We start from the raw sequence: 18,931 nt of genomic DNA, 5'->3' as shown, positions 1-18,931 counted from the left end.
ATATAAATCACCACAAGATCAACAATAAACGTCTGCAAAAGGCGAGGACCCTCGCCGGAGTCTTATGATCTTACTTCCTAATTTGATCTACTTTAACAAAGTATATATACCTACCAAATTGTCTGCAAAATTGAACATTAATGCTATCAAATCATCGAATTATTGATTTATCTCACATAAAGGTCCGTTGATCTAATTTAACGAAGCTTTTGAATTCCTTTTCGTGCGCCTATTAACACATGGGGGAACTTTGTTTAATTTGATGCTTTGCTTCAAACAGAAACTTTGTCACGTCAGACTAATTTTTAAAAGAGTTGGCAGTATCTGTTTATAATTGTTTAATTAGATAAATTATATGTAAAGAATGTGTTATTTGTACATATAGCGCTTCAGGCACCTCATTGGTTGACGAGATCCCGCCCACCCCCTTTTCGCAATGGATCCTGCCTAAAGCGCGTAGAGTACGAACCGTTGTACATAGCATTGAACAATTCCGTACAATAAATGCTTCAGGATTTACAGTGTATATTTGCCTTCTATAAAATTCAGATTAAAAAAGTTTCGTGCAATTTCGATAACCGTGTCTGCAGACGAAGTCAAGAAAACAGCCGTGCGGAGGAATGGAATTTGTTTGAAAAAAAGTTCACCTGTAAAAAAAAAATAGTTAAAGGGATAGCCCTGTGATATTAACAACCGAATGCATGTCATTACCACAGGAAATAGTAATGAAGCTTTACTGTGTGTGGCTGGGGTGATGATTTCATAATTATATATTTATATATCTAATAATATCCTACATTTTTATCCGAAATGAAGCTCAAATTCTGTTTTGAGGATTATTCTTATAAGTTTGTGGTTGTGATTTGTGTGTTTTCATTAACTGCCGTAACCGCTTGTCCAAACGAATGTGTTTGTCAACATAAAACCGTGGATTGTAGCTACAGCAAGCTTCAGCATATACCTACTGGAATTCCCCCTGAAACACAGCGCTTGTAAGTATCATGCATAATTTTTTTCTGGCACCTGCACAGGTGTGAAAATTTGATTTTAATTACTGCCGACGTTGTGACCCTAGACATGTCCGCACATAACTAAACTGCACTTGTCCTTGTAAAAAAGATGTGACACTTTCGAAAATTTCCCCCTTTCTGTCTAACTCAATTATACATGTATTTAGTCAATGATTATTACAAGTTGATAGGGACGGTCAGAACGATATGCCTTTATGATGTTCTATTCTAAATATTTACTTTTCTCTAAACACTATGGCCTCTTATGAGATTATTCCGTTGGGTATTAATAAACATAAAATTCGGCGATGAAAAGGAGGTAACAATTTTACATATACTTGCCTTCAGAAATACAATAACAGACGAACATTGCTATCGCCTTTGATATCACCAATAATTGAAGGCATATTGATAAAAATGTCTTTAGTTAAAGCCCCTATAAGGCTACTCTTACCTTAAAATATCTACGTTGTCTAAATACGTTCTGACGGAGTTATTCCGTTTTATGGAAAAGTTTATAGGTTATATACTGCTATATAAATCTTTAAGCAAAGAAGGATTTTTTTTTATATAAATACGTATCAATATATTTTATGGAGAGAGAGAGAGAGAGAGAGAGAGAGAGAGAGGTGCATAATTTTTTACCATTTTCTTTTTTCAGAGAATTACAAGGCAATAACATAACGGCGGTCAGAAGAAATGACCTACGGAATTTACACAATCTGAGAGTTTTGTAAGTTATCTTGTATTTTCGTACTTCTCTTTTTTTCTATTGGTGTCGGTTTTTATCGTTATTTAACACAATTTTATTCTCTTTTCTTAATGTTATTTTGCTTGATGATTGATATTATTTTTCACCATTTTTCGTATAACATAAACACAATTATTATGTCATTCTTGTTTCTTCTCCGCTTGCATTTATGTATCGTTACCGAATACTAGTATTTTGTTTTAGGATATTTTGTTGTCAGATGTAAATATGTTTCAGCCAAAGAGCTTCTCATATTTAAACAGAAATATTACATAATTTCTGATAAAATAAATTTTTTTTTGTATAACTCGAACAGCATTCTTGAACTCCTAACACTAAATATCTAAAATAGTCATATCAGTTTTAAGGGTATTAGACACTTATCCCTAGGAAATTTCGTGTCCACTTCCCATTGTTTATCTCGCTATGTTTGCTTGGCTGAAAAGCTTATCACATATACCGGCAATTCAACAAGCGCTTACATAACTTCTCCAATATGTATCAGTTTAATGTGACTTCTTCAGACAAATAAGTCCTAGGAGCTTTCTTCGAAATTAAATTTTCAGAGCCGATTGCAATTGTCTGTATAGACGCGCAACACAAAGTCGAAAAGAGAAGTCGATGATAATTTTGAATTATAGGATCCCCAGGGATATAAGAAGAAGAAAGAGCTGTCTCTTTTCCCACACATACTTATGTCTTTTTCTTCCTCTCAGCACTCGAATGTGTGCCCATGAATCCATAATATTTATTGCACACTGCAATATGCAAACAGCGTTTACACCTACACGTAAAACAAAACTTCTAAATTACGATCGTACATATAAAACATTCTATTAGGGAATGTTTTTCAAAAGTTTTTCCTTTTGGTCGAAATAGGGGGAAAAAATAATTCCAACTTTGAAATTAAATTTCGCCCCATAGTAAGGCATGCTAGTATTTAAAACTTGTGCGAAGAAAATGTCCTCCGATATGTAAGAAATGTTGCAAAATTCGCGAATGTACACAATTTGCCACCCAAAATGCTTGAACTCGTATAGTATAGTATATCAAATATCGGCTCGAATTACACGCAGCCCAAATGGTTTTTTGTTTCAGACAATTGCTAGAAAACAAGATAGACACAATCGAGCAGGGAGCTTTTCGGGATCTTGACCAAATGGAAAGATTGTAAGTAGATTGTATACAGCTGTGTGGACAATTCAGATCTTATAGCTGTATAGGAAACGAGAGAATACCGCTATTTGAAGCTTTTTTGTGGTGTGCAATGGCTGATAGACATAAAAGAATAAAATTGCAGGGCGGGGTGATTTTTCAAATTTAAAATATGAGAGATTATGGAATATGCACGTGAGGAACTGTTAAAATGATTTTTATCACCGAAGCTTTTCAAAAAAACTTGTCGTCAATCAGCACATGATTAGGTTGACTTACGGTATAAGACTGCGTTATATGTAATTTGCCCGTGATTTACGAACGGATTGCTATCCGCTTACGACTTTTCCGTTATCTCCCACTGTTATGTTACATGTAAATGATTTGTTTCTTTTTTGAATCTCGTGTTTCGCTTGTTTGTGACTATTATCTAAATAGGGCAGTGGCTTATCATGGGTCTCGCCCCATTATCACCCAATGACATCGACCCCTGTGGCCAGTATTAGACATTATGAGTAGACTTCTGGGCGACTTTCGGGTTTTCGTTTGTTCCCAAAACCCGCGGGGCTCAAGAAATTTACTTACGAAGTCTATCAAAGATTATCCTTAGATCAATTATGCCCAATTATCAGTTAGTATTGTCACGGGTAGTTTATACTGTGATAAATTTATCCCTCAGGAATCATCACAAAAGTGATGACAGATTTATTACCATTTGCAGAAAATATACTTTCTCATACGGGAACCGCAAGTTTGGACGGGGGAAAGTCTAATTTTAATTACACCGGAAGATATATTATTGGCAGAAGAGCGGGAAAACAATACAAGTTCCAAACAACACGAACGTCGTCTTAAACTGAAAAAAGACATAAAAATGTCTATCATTTTAAATGATACACAATGTCCAGCTATATTGGATGCGGAGAAGGAATCTTTTTGCCTTCTGCATTCCCAGGCCCCTTATCAAATTACTCATTACCATGATTACAGACCTGGTTGGGCAATTTATTGTGAAAGTTTGAATTCAGAGTATCAATGAATATGTCAAGACCAAATTTCTAAATATATGTTTACAAATAAGTATTTGATTGAATAATAATGTTAATATTCTCTTAGATTTTAACCGTTGGTAAACATGGTAAAGATGTCTTCTAAATGAAAGAGAAATTTAATAGCCAGTTTTAATGATCTTAAATGAACTCTTTATGATTGATACGAATTTTAATCGGTTAATGTTACAGAACTGAATAAAATATTGAAAGATAATGTTTCTTGGTTTGCAACCAAATCTTGCAATTGTTTGAAAATATGCTTTGGTGTACTGTTGGTAAAAATGCTTTACCTTTGCATGCTTACCTGTTATAATAACTTTCAGTTATAAACATGATCAAGAATTTACATGTGTACTGTACTATTTCAATGATGGTGTTAATTAAAAATAAAACTTATATGGGTTACTTTAAACATTTTTGATCATTTGAAACAATTGAATTTCAAATCTTATATTGAGTATTACTACACATTTCAATCTGTGTTTTGTAGGAGGATAGACAGAAATGAACTCACTGAGCTTCCAGACAATTTGTTTGCTTCAATGACAAAGCTTCAAAGATTGTAAGTACAAACTGTATTTTAATGGATCATGTATGTATAGGCTTGATGCACAAGTGATAAGAAAGGGAGGAATGAAAAAGAGCTGGCATGAATTTTAAACCTAATTTTAGAGTTAGATGATTAGAGAGATAATTACGCTCAGGAGGAGAGAGACACAAAAAGAAATATATTTAGAATTGCCGTTAGTTTAATAAGTTCCTAAAAACTTTTGCCGAGTTTTTTGTGTTTGTTGGGTTTGAAATACTGGTCTTCAGTTTTTTTGTGCAAAGTTCGGGGATCTGTTGTTGGAAGTATACCTGTGGGAAAATGTCCTTCTTTGAAAAATTTCTTCAAACTTTCATGGATATTTTCTCACAAGTATTTAAGGGTGCTCTATTTATGTATGTTACATTTGCAACTTCTTCCTCCTTTTCATTTATTCAGGTGTTTTGGCTTTGAGATTTTCTTTGCAACATACCCTTTTGAAATGAATTTAAGGGGGTTTGAATTTAAGGTTTGAAAAAAGAAAATCCCTTATTCATAATCAAGATCATGGACATAATTATTGATTTCTCATATTATGCTGGAAAAAGTTTTCAGTTTTTGAATTCAAGTTACACTTTTAAAGTGATATATTTCAGTTTGATAACAACTTATAGTCTTTTTATTTGCAAACCTGAAGAGGAGAAAATATATTAAAAACAGCAATTTTGATTAAGAAGTGGATCTCTGCAGTTCTTGAAATGTTTACATCAAGTCAGAATTTAACAATGGTTCTTTTATTCATTTTTGCAAAACATTCTCTTTTTTTGCTGTTTAAAAAAGACATGATGGTAAAATTATTGCGTTTATGTCCTGTTTTCATTTCTTTTCGAGTAAAATATATAACTTTCCCTTAGAAAGTTGTCAAGGTGTTTAGGATGTTTATTCTTCTAGTGAGAAAAAGAGAAAGAGTGTTATAAAAACATTAACACCACCAAGTGTTGGTATGAAGATTATACTTCACCTTAAAGCATTCTATCAAATTAGGATAATGTAAAAGATTTCGTAATAGAAAAATAAAGTCATTAATTGTGAAGGAGCATGGGCAGGGAGGTGTGAATTTAGCAGTTCTGACTGTCGGCAAATAAACTTAAGTCTTTAGAAAGCATTAATGCAAGACTCTGTTTGGAGATTGAAACAAGGGGTTTTTAACAAGAAAAAAAAAACACCCAAGTAAAATCATGTGAATCTTGTAATTTTTACCACTGAGAAATCATTAAATTTTGCTTGAGATATTGCTTTTCTATGTACACAACAGTTGCATGTCATCTTATTTTCTGATCTTTTATTTCTATCATATTTGAATAAGTAGGACATTTTTATTTCAATATATGTAGATAAATCAATACACATTTTACTAGATCAAAGAAAGCCTTTCCCTTTTATATTGTGACAATGACTTGTCACTTAAATTTTTATTTTTAGATTTTATGACTACTGAAGAAGTATAGTTTGAACAAAAGTTTCGTTTCCATTTAGGATCTGATTAATGTTGAATTTTTGGCATAATGGTCATAGAAACTTAAATTCCAGACTTTGGTGTTGCTACAAAGATAACAAAATATTTTTTCATTAATAACATTTAAGTTGGAATTTTTTTCCACCAAGAATTGGAATCTTTTTTGATTTGACTTATCAGAATTTTGTTTACTCTTTAAGTATACCAAGACAGCCATAGAATCTGAATTAAAAACTTGGAGATGCGTTGTGGTTGGTTTTTGAGGAGAGCCTTTATTCTTTTCGAGGAGAGCCTCTGTTCTATCATCTCTTTTATTTGGTTCTCGATTGTTGTGGTTTTCTTTTGCATAAAACAGCAATAAATTATTTATTGGGTTTACTTCAAGTTATTACATTATGGTGGATTGTTGCTTCAAATGTTTGTACTACAAGTCAATGATTTTTGAAAGTTTTTAGTAATTTTTTTCTTCAAAAAATCTGGCTTTGCTTTCTTGGAAATCCTACAGAAGAAGCAAAAGTTTCTCAGACAAATCAAACCAAACAGAAATTTGATACACGAGAATTTGTTAAATTTGCAATATATACTGGAATTATAACAGTGACATGTATTAATCTAAGTGTTTTATCTTATTTGTGCATGTGACACTTAAGTAAATAAGACTAGAATGAGCTATATACCTTTATTGGCTACACTTCTAGACACTTGTTAAAATCCAGATGCCTTCATTGAGTTCTTTGCTGTGAAAACAGTGGGCCATTTCACAGGTCCGCATGGACCATCAACCCATATCTCTGTCATTAATGTCATTCGTTTTACTCTTGAATTCTTTTAGCTCCTTTTCCCCCCATTGTTTCTTTTAATATCTAGGATCTTTAGACTACGAAATAAACATTGTCATTAATGTCACATAAACGGAAAGAGTGAAACATAGATAAACACTTTTTTAAACACATTTTTATCAAGAGTTTTACTGTGTCTGATGGAAAGAACACACAGCGAGGTTGAGTAAAAATTTTAAAACCGCTTTAAAACTGTTTGATGATTAGAGTATTGACAAAGCCCCTGGTGCATGTTCATAATTGCTATTGTGAAGGCAATATTAAAATAAATAATTTGTATTAGAACCAAGGAAAATGAGCTGGATAAATTATGAAACACTATATAGGTAATTTGTGATAGAAGTAGTTGTGCATTATGACCAGCGTTTGAAGCTGAATTGTTGAAATACCTTATTGTCTCTGTGTTGTAAATTATGCCAAGGTATGTACTTGTTTTCAATGCCACTGTTGGATTATTCATGGAAGATTAAATCTCTATTGAGTATGTTGTAAACCCCCACATATATAGAGAGATTGAAGTTCAATAATAAATTATTAGGTCACTTATATGTCTGATCATATACAGCAGTATATATATCATTGCCATTGTGGGGAGTAATGGAATATAAATGTTTTGGTAGACCCTATACCTAGGGGGTAGAGCAATGATGTAAGAAGCAGTAGCGTTTGGCATAGCTTTTTGGTGCCAGGATTCTAATTGTCTGGGGGGAGTCCACTTCAGTTTTCACACATGCACACCAGGTTTATGACAGAAGATAACTACCAAGCAAAAAAGATCGTTATTGAGACCAATTTCGTCATAGATCGCTACTAGACAGGTCAATCTTTGAGAAGAAAGAGCTAGGGGATCCTGCTTTAAAACCCTGGTTTGAGGTTTTAAAAAATATTAAGTATGTTTGGGTTTTTGATGTCAAAAATGCAATTTCATGCATTTTGTTTTTATGTTGCCTTTATGTCGCTGTCTTAATGGATTGTTGTGCTAAGTCACTCTGATAAGTGCTCATAGTCGGAGCATGTTTATGAAGTCAGAACACTTATTATAACTTAAAAAAAAACTGCTGCTGTTTTAATATACATCCTGAAACAAAACAGGATTGGAGAGATATGATAATTTCCTTACTAAGCTTCTATTTTTACATTGATTGATACAAAATATTATGAGAATTTTATCGTACTTTATCCTTAAAAAAGTTTTGAACTGCAGATTTGCCAATTGATTGTTTAAAAAAAAAAAAAAATTCCCCGGCTTCAGAAAACGGGGAGTAATTTGTACATTTTTTGTGCCGTGGATGTAAGGGAAGCATTGCTGCCTTGTCATTCATGAAATTATCCATGTAATGCTATCGTGGCCACATTTGGTATAATGAAATATGCTTCCTTTGATTCTTTCTACCTTGACATAATTGTCACTCTATGCTTGGCTTGAATCTGTTCTGTGTGTGTTTTGGTGCAGAAATATCCCCCCTGGATGAAAGATGTGTGAAGAAAAGAAACATTTTTTTCTTGTAGCCGCTGTAGAAGTACTGAGTTGTTACAATTTTTGCCCAGAGCCCCTGTAGGTTGAGAGAAGAGAAAGGTTATTACATAGTTGTTGGTCTGATGTATGATGTACATTTAAAGTGCTGACATCTTTGAAATGATGTGTGTGAAGTTGTGTCATGTAGCAAATTTACCTGCATAAAGAAAAAGTCAGTTTGGATGAGTGCACATTTCAGAGAACTATAAAACACACGAAAAAAGGAAAAATATTTCTTTCATATTGTTGATATCTAGCAATCCAAGTGATTATGTAAATGAAAGCACTTAGTAATCTTAAATTGAATATAAAACCTACAGCTTGATGAAATATTTTCTTTTCATTCATACTTTTATCCATTTCTGTTTGTGTACCTAAGAGCATTTAGTTCATATCAAAGTGTTATTATTGCATTAGTTCATACAAATTTGGTCTGAAATCTTAATGGTGAATTTATTTAGATATTCAAAATGAAAAAGAATTAAGGTATGCTTTTAATGCAAGTAAAAACAATATAGAAAAACTGAGCGCTAAATTTTGTTGCACTCTGTGTAGGACTTATAGATTTCAATCTATGTACAATGATCAGTGCAAATATTGTCTTGTAAAGAAATTATATGATGTGGAAGAGCAAATGTATGAAAGAGAGAGGGGGAACTTAACTTTGATTTCACTGATAAACACTCTCTTCAATGTGTTTCCCATCAAATTTCCCCTCAATGAACTGACCATCTGACTCCAGGATTAACATCTTTACAGAAATGTTTACACCCTGTCATATTTATTAATATTACCTTGCAGCATGCTATCCTTCATCTTAGAAATTATAAAACAGCTCTAGACTATTAGGATAGATGTTGATGAATAATAAATTTTTTCTCAAAGATAATTCTTTGATGATGCTGTAAAAATATACCGGTACTTATACCTGTTTTAGAGAGAGAGAGAAAGAAAGAAAGAGAGAACTGCAAAAAACTGTCTTCTTGGAATGCATCATGTACATGCTTTAGAATTTGTTTAGAGAAATTCTTACATTTACTCTATGTTGTTAAGTTCCCCTGCCCCTATTGTTTGACAGTTAGGTTTAAAATTCCCCATTCGGTGAAACACTGCCTCGGTATTTGGGCAACGTAATCAGTGATAGGAGGGGAATGTATTACATCAGCTAATTAAAACGAGGATCACAGGTAGACGAGGTGTTCAATCAAATAGGCATAAGGTGCATCATGACACAACATTTAGCATGTCATTGTGATGGGGCAATACCCTGTCTCTTTTTGAAGTGAAAACACTGTAAATCAAGGGGGAGATAATCCCTGCAGATAGGAGACAGATGGATAAAGCTTCACTGGGGAAAATTATGGACTTATGAGTTCAAGAAATTGAGGGCCCGAGCAGTCTCCCACCGAGACAAATTCAATGAACACAGATTTGGTTCACGTAGAGCTATAGTGCTTTGTTAAGAGACTGTTATTTTATCAGTCTAATAGGTCTTTCCCCATGGGAGCAGGGAGTCCTGTTTGGTGGTTAAAGGTTTAGTTTTATCGGGGCATGTGTTCGGCGTATCATCAGATATTCCTGGCCAATTTTGTCCCCTGCAAGTGATATCTTCATTTATATCATTGGAGGCGCGAACACTTCAGAAATTCCATTTAAAAAACTTGGCTATGTGTGCATTCTGCTTCCCTTGCAAATACCACTATATATATTTGTCTCCTAGACTTATTAAATGGGAATTTTATATCTGAAATAACTTGTAGGGGGTAATGGGAGAATAAAACATCAAGAACAGTACAACTACATTAATGTTTCAATTTTTTTTAAGAGCAGATATAATACAAAGGATTTTTTTTTGCTAAATTTCTCTTTGTAATGACAGATTTACATGTAGGATTGTTATGACTATGTAAATATTTGTAAATAGAATACCTAATTAATTTATAATTGCAAAGAAAAGCAGAAAAAATCCTGAGGAGACCACCCAAATGGCCAGAAGTATGGGCCTGTCTGTGTCGTGTTAAGTATGACAACATGGACAGTGTTTTAGTTTGACAAAAAAGAAAGACATGTTAATTAGCATAATCTACATATACAGTTCAAAGACAAAGCACACTTCAGTGTTTGTTGTACCCCTCAAGGTCAGGTGTGAGGGTCGTTAAGATGTGACCACTCATTAATTAATGATAGGGGGATAACCGCTACAGTTGTCTGACAACACACAACTTTTTTCTTTAGCAATGCCGTAACTCCTTTGGATTTGAGATTCATGGACAGCTTATAATTTTACACTTGTTCACTCAAATGTACTTGAAGAGAGAGGGGGGAAACCACTTTGGAGTATTGTGTGAATTAAGAATAACTTTTCAATATATTATTTGACGACTTAAAGAATGGGTACAGAAATGCATTTTGACAGTTAGGATTTGCATTTGTGTATTGTGTAACAAAAGACACACCCTCGAGATTAGGGACATCAAAGTGTATACTGTGGTATATTATTTATTCCCCATCTGGTTTGACTTTACTGGGTATTGAATTTTCTGATTATTGATCATCCCTCAATAGCATTGCTTTCGTAATAAAACCCTCTGTGTTGTATTATGTTTTTCCCCTTTACAATCAACCGCTGTATTGTGAGTACTCTATGCTAGCCTTGTTGTTACGGGGTATCAAATCCTTCCTGTATACCACAAAGATAATGAGGTATAATCTGATAGGGTTTGGCCGTGTTTCTTTCCTCCGATCTGATATTCCTCATTTTACCTTAAGCTCTCTGGTGCCTGACCACACAAAACAAGATCATTTTCCTTCCTGCTGTTTCTTCTAGTTTTCCTTTTCATGGCTCCACTGCAAAATCCCCTCCCATAGCAGACTACATCTGTGTTTCATCTATTGTTTTGACCTTTGGCTTGCGAGGTCAGCTCAGGTCAGGGAGGTGCCATCAAATTTGGCAAGGGATCATTATTAATACATCACACTTCAGACAGTAGTCGGCCTGTATGGCAAGAAATTGGTCACCAGTTTCTATCCAGAATGGAGTTGAGAGGAGAAAATTGGAGAAAATGTCCTTGGGGCTCGTGGGTTTGACCTTTCATTCACTGATTTTCATTAAGATAATGGAGATTCTTTATCATCTATCAGAAAAATGGCCCGGGATATCTTAGAATCCAACTTTTCTTTCCTGTGTAATAGCACTGCTTATCACAGAGACCTTCATAGTGTGAAACTGCTTCCAGTTACTGGCCTGCACTACAAGGTGGCAAGGCGCATTTCAAGGTGGCAAGGTCTAAAGAATTTAGCAACAAATACTGTCTCCTATTGGGTAGATTTTTTTTAGTATCATTTTACGTGAATTCTGGCTAATTTATGATAGAATGTTCATTACCAGTACTTTGAACCTAAGGCCCTTCTTTAATCAAATTTCCACACAGATAATTAAAATTGTAGACAATCAGTGCATGACTTTATCTAAGAAAAATAACACTTGAAATTGTACTCAGTTCTAATCAATAATTGACACTAGATAATAATTCAATTAACTGGATCCTCTTAAGAATGTTAATCCAGTGACTGAACCATATAATTTCTTAATCTATCATCCATTATTGAACTCCCCTTCCCCCCAAGATGTACATCTAGCCTAAGAGTGTTTCTTATCTCAATGGTTATGCAGCAAATCTTCCCAAGAATGCTCAAGTGCTATCTCCCCCCTGAGTTGCATGTACTCTGTTAGAGGCAGGCCGGTCCTTGGTTTCATGTGAACAGCTACAGTGTAAAGAGGAGATCTGCTGCGGTCACCCCATGACAGTGGATCACAATACTTGTGTTTTCTCAGTAGTTTCTGAAGTGGACTGTTGTTATTTTATTCTTTTGACAAGGCCCCACTTGTGTTGTTGAACTCTTCCTATACCTCTAATCAGTCTTGTTATATATTCATGGAAAAGGTTTCCTATAGTTGTTTTTTTTCTGTGTTCTTCAATGTTTCTTTGACTCTCTTGTTGATGTAAATAGAAACATCTCATCTTGAATATCAGCTCCCAAGAACTCTTTGTTAAATCAAGGTTCCTGCTTCAAGAATACTTATCTTTGCCAATAGTGCTTTCAAATGATAACCTTTCATTGATGGGAAATGAAATGAATGATTTGTTTTTCATACAAGTCAAAGAAACCAAAGAGAGATATGATTGTTTGAATGTATGATTTTTAAAAAAATTCTTTCTTTTGTGGTTGAAACCAACTTATGAGTCAGATCGCATTAATTGTGGTTGAAAGGAGCATTATTCCTCTCAATGTGTGTTACACATTTATTTCTACAGACAGTACAATTTCCATCGTTTTGTGTTACCGTAATTACAGGTTTAGGGTGGTTTAGATAGGAAGATCAACACCTTCTGAGATTATCAGAAACATGAATGCTCACATATTCATTTGCTTATCTTCTGTAAATTTTGAAAGATATTCAAAGTGACTTCAGAAATTAGTGAAGAATAAAAGTAGACTTAGCGCCTTGCGAATAGGCCTGTAATTATACGTGGAGTCTTGTCATATATATAATCCTTGCAGTGCTGTTCTGAGATTGTACATCATTATGTAGGGAGTCAGGTTCCCAAATTTGTATAAATTTGAGACCCTATTTAGAGCATAATTTGAGACCAATGAATTAGGATGAAAGGTGTTGAATAACTGTGTAATAAAATTAACCCTGTCGCTGATAAAGATGACACTGACAAAATGTGCAGTCTACATGTCTTTCTTTCCATGCTAGGAATTCAGTCAGAGTTGTAAATACATTGTGCGTGTATATTACCCGGTATATTGGATAAGGCAATACCCGAGCTCTGAAACCTGTGAAATGTCAATTGAATGACATTTCTCTGGCACTTGAGGGAATTTACAATTATTTTTGATATTTTATTTCTAAGATTTGATATTGTGTAATGCCGGTGATGCAGTTTTGATGGCAGAGTACAAAAAGGTCTTTAATTCATATTGGTTAAAAATAAAGCATCTCATGCATAACATCTAGAACCTAAATCAGAGATTTTTTAACATATAGACCACCTGTGATGAAACAACTGTTTTTGAATAAACAATTAGTGGTTTGATTGTCTACATTAAATGCTTTAATGATAACACATGCTTTTTTATAGTGTAAACTCTCATTGCTCAAAAGTTCATGTTATCTTGCGTGATTGTCGCAGTCAAACCACACAAGAAAGTTGCACCTATTGTACACCTCTAGGTGCATGTGCATCATATGTCGTCCTGACCCTGGTGAAAGGTTTTTAAGAAAACTAGGATCATATGAGGTAAAAAGGAAAAGTAATGATTCAATTTCAAACAAATTTTTCAGTGATGTAAATCTTGGTTTTCTTTGTCTGTGATTGACATTACAACAATGAAGTGAATTGCCTTTTGGGGCAAGTCTTTTGAGAACATAAACATCTAGATTCTGTTTGCCTAAATGAAGTGTTAAACTCCCTGGAGGTCCATGATATCAGAAAATGAATTGCAGTGTTTAACTTTACATTTTAATCAGGTGGTAATAATAGTATATAATGGCAGGACGACCTAACGCGAATGCGTGTTAAACAGTCACTCACTGAGAGGAGTAATCGGGAGACAAACTTTGAATCTATGTGTTGTTTAAAGTGCTCCAAACCTCCCTTGAATTTCTATCGTGTAGAAAGATGAGGTAATCAGGAAAGAGAAAAGAGCAAATATTAGAGGAAACTGACGTCCCATCTGATCTCTTTGTCACAATTAACAGGGGTACACCCAGACAAACGTTGACAGTTTTTTCTCCGTGTCGCACCTTTGCATTACGCGTCTCCGTGGGGTACTGATTGTGTGGCGTAAGTCTTGCAGGGACAATGATGAGAATGATAACTTTGTGAAAGAAACCCAGAAGACTGGATTTATTTGATAGGGGGAAAGTGGGTCAAATAAAGCACCTGCAAATCTTTTTTAATTAGCTCCCCTCTCTTAATATCTCCTCTTGTTTAAAGTTCTTGAAGAATTCAATCTCTGGATTATCAAACTCTTTTTTGTACTTTCTGTCTTTGTTTTGCTTGTTTGTTGTAATCTCCCCAAGTATAGTATTTCTAAATGCACTTAACAAGGTGCTGGAATTCCGTTGTATGCATTTAATACACTTGTAAATATTCAGGCAACATGCCGACTGAGTTGTTCTACAATTGAATGCCAGTAGTCCCTGATTCATTATCCCGGCCATCAGCAGTTAATGATGGTCCTGACAGCACACTGAATGAGACTCCTTGTGTTGAAGAGCAAGTTTGAGTCCCACCCATGGTGTAATCCCAGAGTGACCCTCCCCTCAGGCCAAGCCATCAGCAGTTTTCAGATACCTGACACTATTGTCCACCTTATCAATGAATGATCTGCTAGGGCTATTTATATGTACTGCTTTAGTTTTTCTAAGCACCGTTCAAGTGGTACATAGGGCATAAAACTGACCATTTGTCAAAACATACCATTTCTCAGGTTTTCAATGAAAAGATATACAAAAATTTAAATCTTTCTTAAAAATTTTTTTTTCTTCATATTTTGAAAATCAAATTGGAGGGTGACCTTAAATCTAGTGATAAAAATTAAAGTTGACTTATATTTTGATAGATGACTCCATAAGATGAAATGAATGCATGTTTTTGTCACTTGCATTAAACTTCGGCTATATCACTAACAGCTGCTCCTGAATAGGTCTTTTTCTCATCTTTTAGGAATGCTTTCTAAGGATATTGTGACAGTCTGTGTTGGTGGAAATTAGTCTGAACTTTGACAGAAGTCTTGTTTTGTGTCTATCCTCAAACCACATCTTTCTTATTTGGGAACATGCTTGTATCCGATTTAATCCCTTAATTATATGCACTGACATGGGGGATTTTTAGATTTTTTGTCATTTATCTGTCAAATGTCCTGTAGAATGTGGTTAGAAGGCGACAGAGCTGGTATGCTAGCGTCCATGTGTTTGTGGATGGTTGAATCGGAGATGTATCATTTGCTTCATTATCTGTGTACTGAACCTATAACCACTCCACACCAGCCAATGTGGAGGAATTGCTTGGATTCTTTACATTAATGGGGGAAAAGAGATATCGGGTTCTGATTTGTCCTTTCAATGACTTTGTCCACATTTTTAAGGAAGGGTTATTTATGGCAATCAGATCTTTCATTACTTTGACACAGTGTTGGTTTAATTGCCATTCAAGGAGCGTCTATCTTACCTCCCTCCATCTACTTATGTTTGTGTATGTAAAGAAAAGAAATGAAAAGGAAAGAAACCTGTAACATCCCCCTAACAACCCTTCAGGATTTTGGGTTCACCTGCTTTAGCGACCCCATGTATCTGATTAATAGCTGGGGTCGGATTTGGCGAGGGTGAGCTTGTAAAAAGCCGATTCTCGAACTTCCACCCCGTGATTTATGGAGTTGGGAAGAATAACACAGGGGCTGCTCAATCTGTTAGATGTGTCTTTAATGCATGTAATGTTGTATCATATCATCATAATGGCCGTCACCATAAAGCTATCTGAACTGTGGTTGGTGGAAACACGATTACTGGGCATTTGTACTTGGGTGACCAATTCACATTAATCATGACACTAATGGTTTTTAACACCTATCAGAAGCCATTTCTCCCGTAAGACCATCTTCTTTTTACATGCATTGCCAGACACTTAGAACATTCTCTTTTTTTCTGCCGGTAAACATGACCCAGTCGGAAGATTAAACATGATTAGTATAGGAATGATGAGCCATGGTAGGCTACCCCTGCCTAATCTCTTCAACTATTTCATATAAAGTTGATTTTTTTCTTGAAAATGTTCATTTCATTCATTTCAACACCTTCACGTGTCTGCTTGGCTTTGTCATTCATGACTTGGATTTAATGCATGTGGTGACAATAAGAAATTGTATGACAGTGCATACATTTCCAGAATTTACTTAATGTATAAAATCACCAATTTCTGAAGGTGTAAATCCATGTCGCATAAAACTAGGGTCAGCTAGTGTGTGGGGCTTGTATAACTGTGGAGTAGTAGATAGTGGTTGAGTTTTATTAATGAGTGTTTGACATTTGTACCCTTACCATATGCTGAAAATCGGTAGATGACAAACTGCTCCCTTAAAATACAAGATTAATTTCATTGCTTTACCACCTAAATCGTTTGTAAATTGATTTAAATCTATTGCTTATCACCTCAAGCTGCAGAGTTACATGCAAAGCTCTGCATTATTTGCCATTTAGGTCTGCTACTTTGATTTTAAGAATTTAAAAAATGGGGGTTTTAAAAAACTAAATCTATATAGTACATGTCCCACTTCATAAAGGAGTAGATTAATTGCAAGGATGAAATGTGTCGGGGCATTTTAGCTGGTAGCTGTTATGCATTCCATGTAGATGTTAGCAAGTCAGTTGACATTTCTATTCATGTCCACTGACTCGAAAAACTTGGGAGGCTCGCCAGAGACTCATCACTGGAGAATGCAAAAGGTCCTCTCTCCAATGTCAGACAAAAAAGAAACAGCCATCAAAACCTTTTTCACACAGAACCCGAGGAAATGCCCTTGTGTGTGCGATAATACGTTTTTCTTTAATGGAAGTTAACTATGCAGAAAACAATTGCTTGCTATCAGAAAGACCTGCTTTGTTAATTGAGGTATAATCTGATGAAGGGTTTGTTAGATTATGGATGATAAGCATCAGACTAAACTATGCTCCCTGTATGGGTTCTCAGTGGTCATCTAATTTTGGCTATGCTGATGCTCTCAGACAGGCAGAAAAAGACTTCCGCCCAGTTGAAGATCTATTGTCACTTGAAGGTAATTGAAATGAAAAATAAAAGTACTGCTAGTCTGAATACAGAGACCACAGTGTGCTTATTAAGTCAGTTGATCAGAGATGAGATGTTACGGAGATAACCAATTGACACTCTCCATTCATTAAATCAGCAGAGATTTGTGAATGAAGACTCTTACACCCTACTCATTTCGTGGGGTGAATCCTTTGGTTACCGATCGTATCAAAATACACTGAATGGTTGGAACACTTATTCAAACACTTTGCTCATTAGTAATTACCTTGTTCACTATATCAGGTGCTGCATTAACTTTAATTTACGAGTAGAGGGGGTAATTTTATATCACAATGTTGCAAACACATGTGCAGTGGAGAATTTCGACTTGGGAGTCAAATGTGAAAATCAAAGTTGTAATAGTGAAATGTTATCAGTGGTGGTTGCACAATCTGCTTATCATTGGATTTTATCAGATAGTTACTTTTTAAATTAAAGATGTTGGATGTAGATTTGTTTGGTAAATTCAAATAAAACCCACAACATTAGACAGTCTACACATGTACTTGGTTGGCACTGTTTAAATTTTGATATATTGAGGATTTGAAACATATTAAAATGATATGATAAAAATGAATAAAAATAAGATTTATTAGGGCTCCCAGTAGAATGCTATGTGATTTGGACTTGCGGTTGATGACAGCTTAACAACTTTTTTTGGAATGGATAAAGATTTATGAGGGGCTAAAATAGTTTGTTGTTAGCCAGATCATTGAGGTATTGCAGTGTTTTAGTGTTGATAGGGTCTTGTACGTGGGCTGTTTAGGAATCCATCCAAGTTTGGAAAATATTTCCTGTCTTGATGAATAATATTCAGATTTATATGCAAATGACCATATAGATGTTGAACACGAGATGTGTGCGTATGGCGTATATAGAAATAGTTTAAGCGATTGCTTGACCAGAGATTGAACTTGAATAGATTCTGGAGAAGGCCATGTTTCTACCCTCAAAACAAACACAAGCAAACTCATTATAAAACGGGAAACAGAGAAAAATTGAGATTTTATGATAAATATAAGATAGGCTTTAACAGGGACCGCCTTTCATCTTGTCAAGTAGAAATTCATTGGTGTAGTGATTCTCTTGTGAAGTAGGGGCATTTCTTTCCAAGGAATGGTTGTAGCTATGATACTGGGCACCACTGAAAGCACCTTGCCTTAGCCAAGTGTTCCGTCTGTTTACTTGATGATTGCAGTTCGATGAACACGTCTCCAAATAAGACATTTATTTTCATTTGATTTGTCTTTTTAAAGACCAAATAAGCACCTCCAGAGCCGTTTATCTTTGGAATCAACCCTGCTAGAAAGTTTATGTCAGGTTTTTGCTTTAATGTATTGGAAAAATTGAAAAAGTTTTAAAATACCCATTTGATTTGTTTGACTAGAAATCAGAAATATCTCGAGACATCAGAATGCGAAATATTCGGTCCCCAAGAAATAGGTTTGGATCTATGCTTATTCAGAACAATAAGGTCATATACCATAAAATAAAAAAGTTTTAATGGGAAAAAATTACCAATATGAAACACCTGTGTGTTTTGATTACCTGAGTTTTTAAAATCTGATATTTTTGTGTTTTGGGGCAGTACAGGTGTATTTGGATGGGACACCATTAAAAAGTTCAAAAGATACATTAGTGCATGAAAATGTATTCTATTTACTTAGGTCAAATGTTACAGATGCGGTAG

At 34.8% G+C, this 18,931-nt stretch overlaps 1 protein-coding gene across 4 annotated transcripts in view; it reads left to right on the top strand.

The window, feature by feature from the left end:
* Nucleotides 1–439: 439 nt before the first annotated feature.
* LOC128180874 (slit homolog 2 protein-like) overlaps nucleotides 440–18,931 on the top strand; it is a 40,355-nt gene continuing 21,863 nt past the window's right edge. The window contains exons 1-4 of one of the 4 annotated variants that reach the window (XM_052849045.1): nucleotides 440–992; nucleotides 1,672–1,743; nucleotides 2,860–2,931; nucleotides 4,459–4,530. In XM_052849045.1, coding sequence (XP_052705005.1) covers nucleotides 811–992; nucleotides 1,672–1,743; nucleotides 2,860–2,931; nucleotides 4,459–4,530 — 398 coding nt within the window. In that variant the 5' untranslated portion in view covers nucleotides 440–810. Of the gene's footprint in view, nucleotides 993–1,671; nucleotides 1,744–2,859; nucleotides 2,932–3,718; nucleotides 3,912–4,458; nucleotides 4,531–18,931 lie in introns of those variants that run through there. The other 3 variants (XM_052849043.1, XM_052849044.1, XM_052849046.1) reach the window with 3 other exon arrangements.

This window comes from Crassostrea angulata, chromosome 4 (assembly GCF_025612915.1).
Source record: "Crassostrea angulata isolate pt1a10 chromosome 4, ASM2561291v2, whole genome shotgun sequence".
NCBI classification, from domain to species: Eukaryota; Metazoa; Mollusca; class Bivalvia; order Ostreida; family Ostreidae; genus Magallana; species Magallana angulata.
Note: the sequence above shows the minus strand (reverse complement) of the source record. Positions and strands in the feature narration are given on the sequence as shown.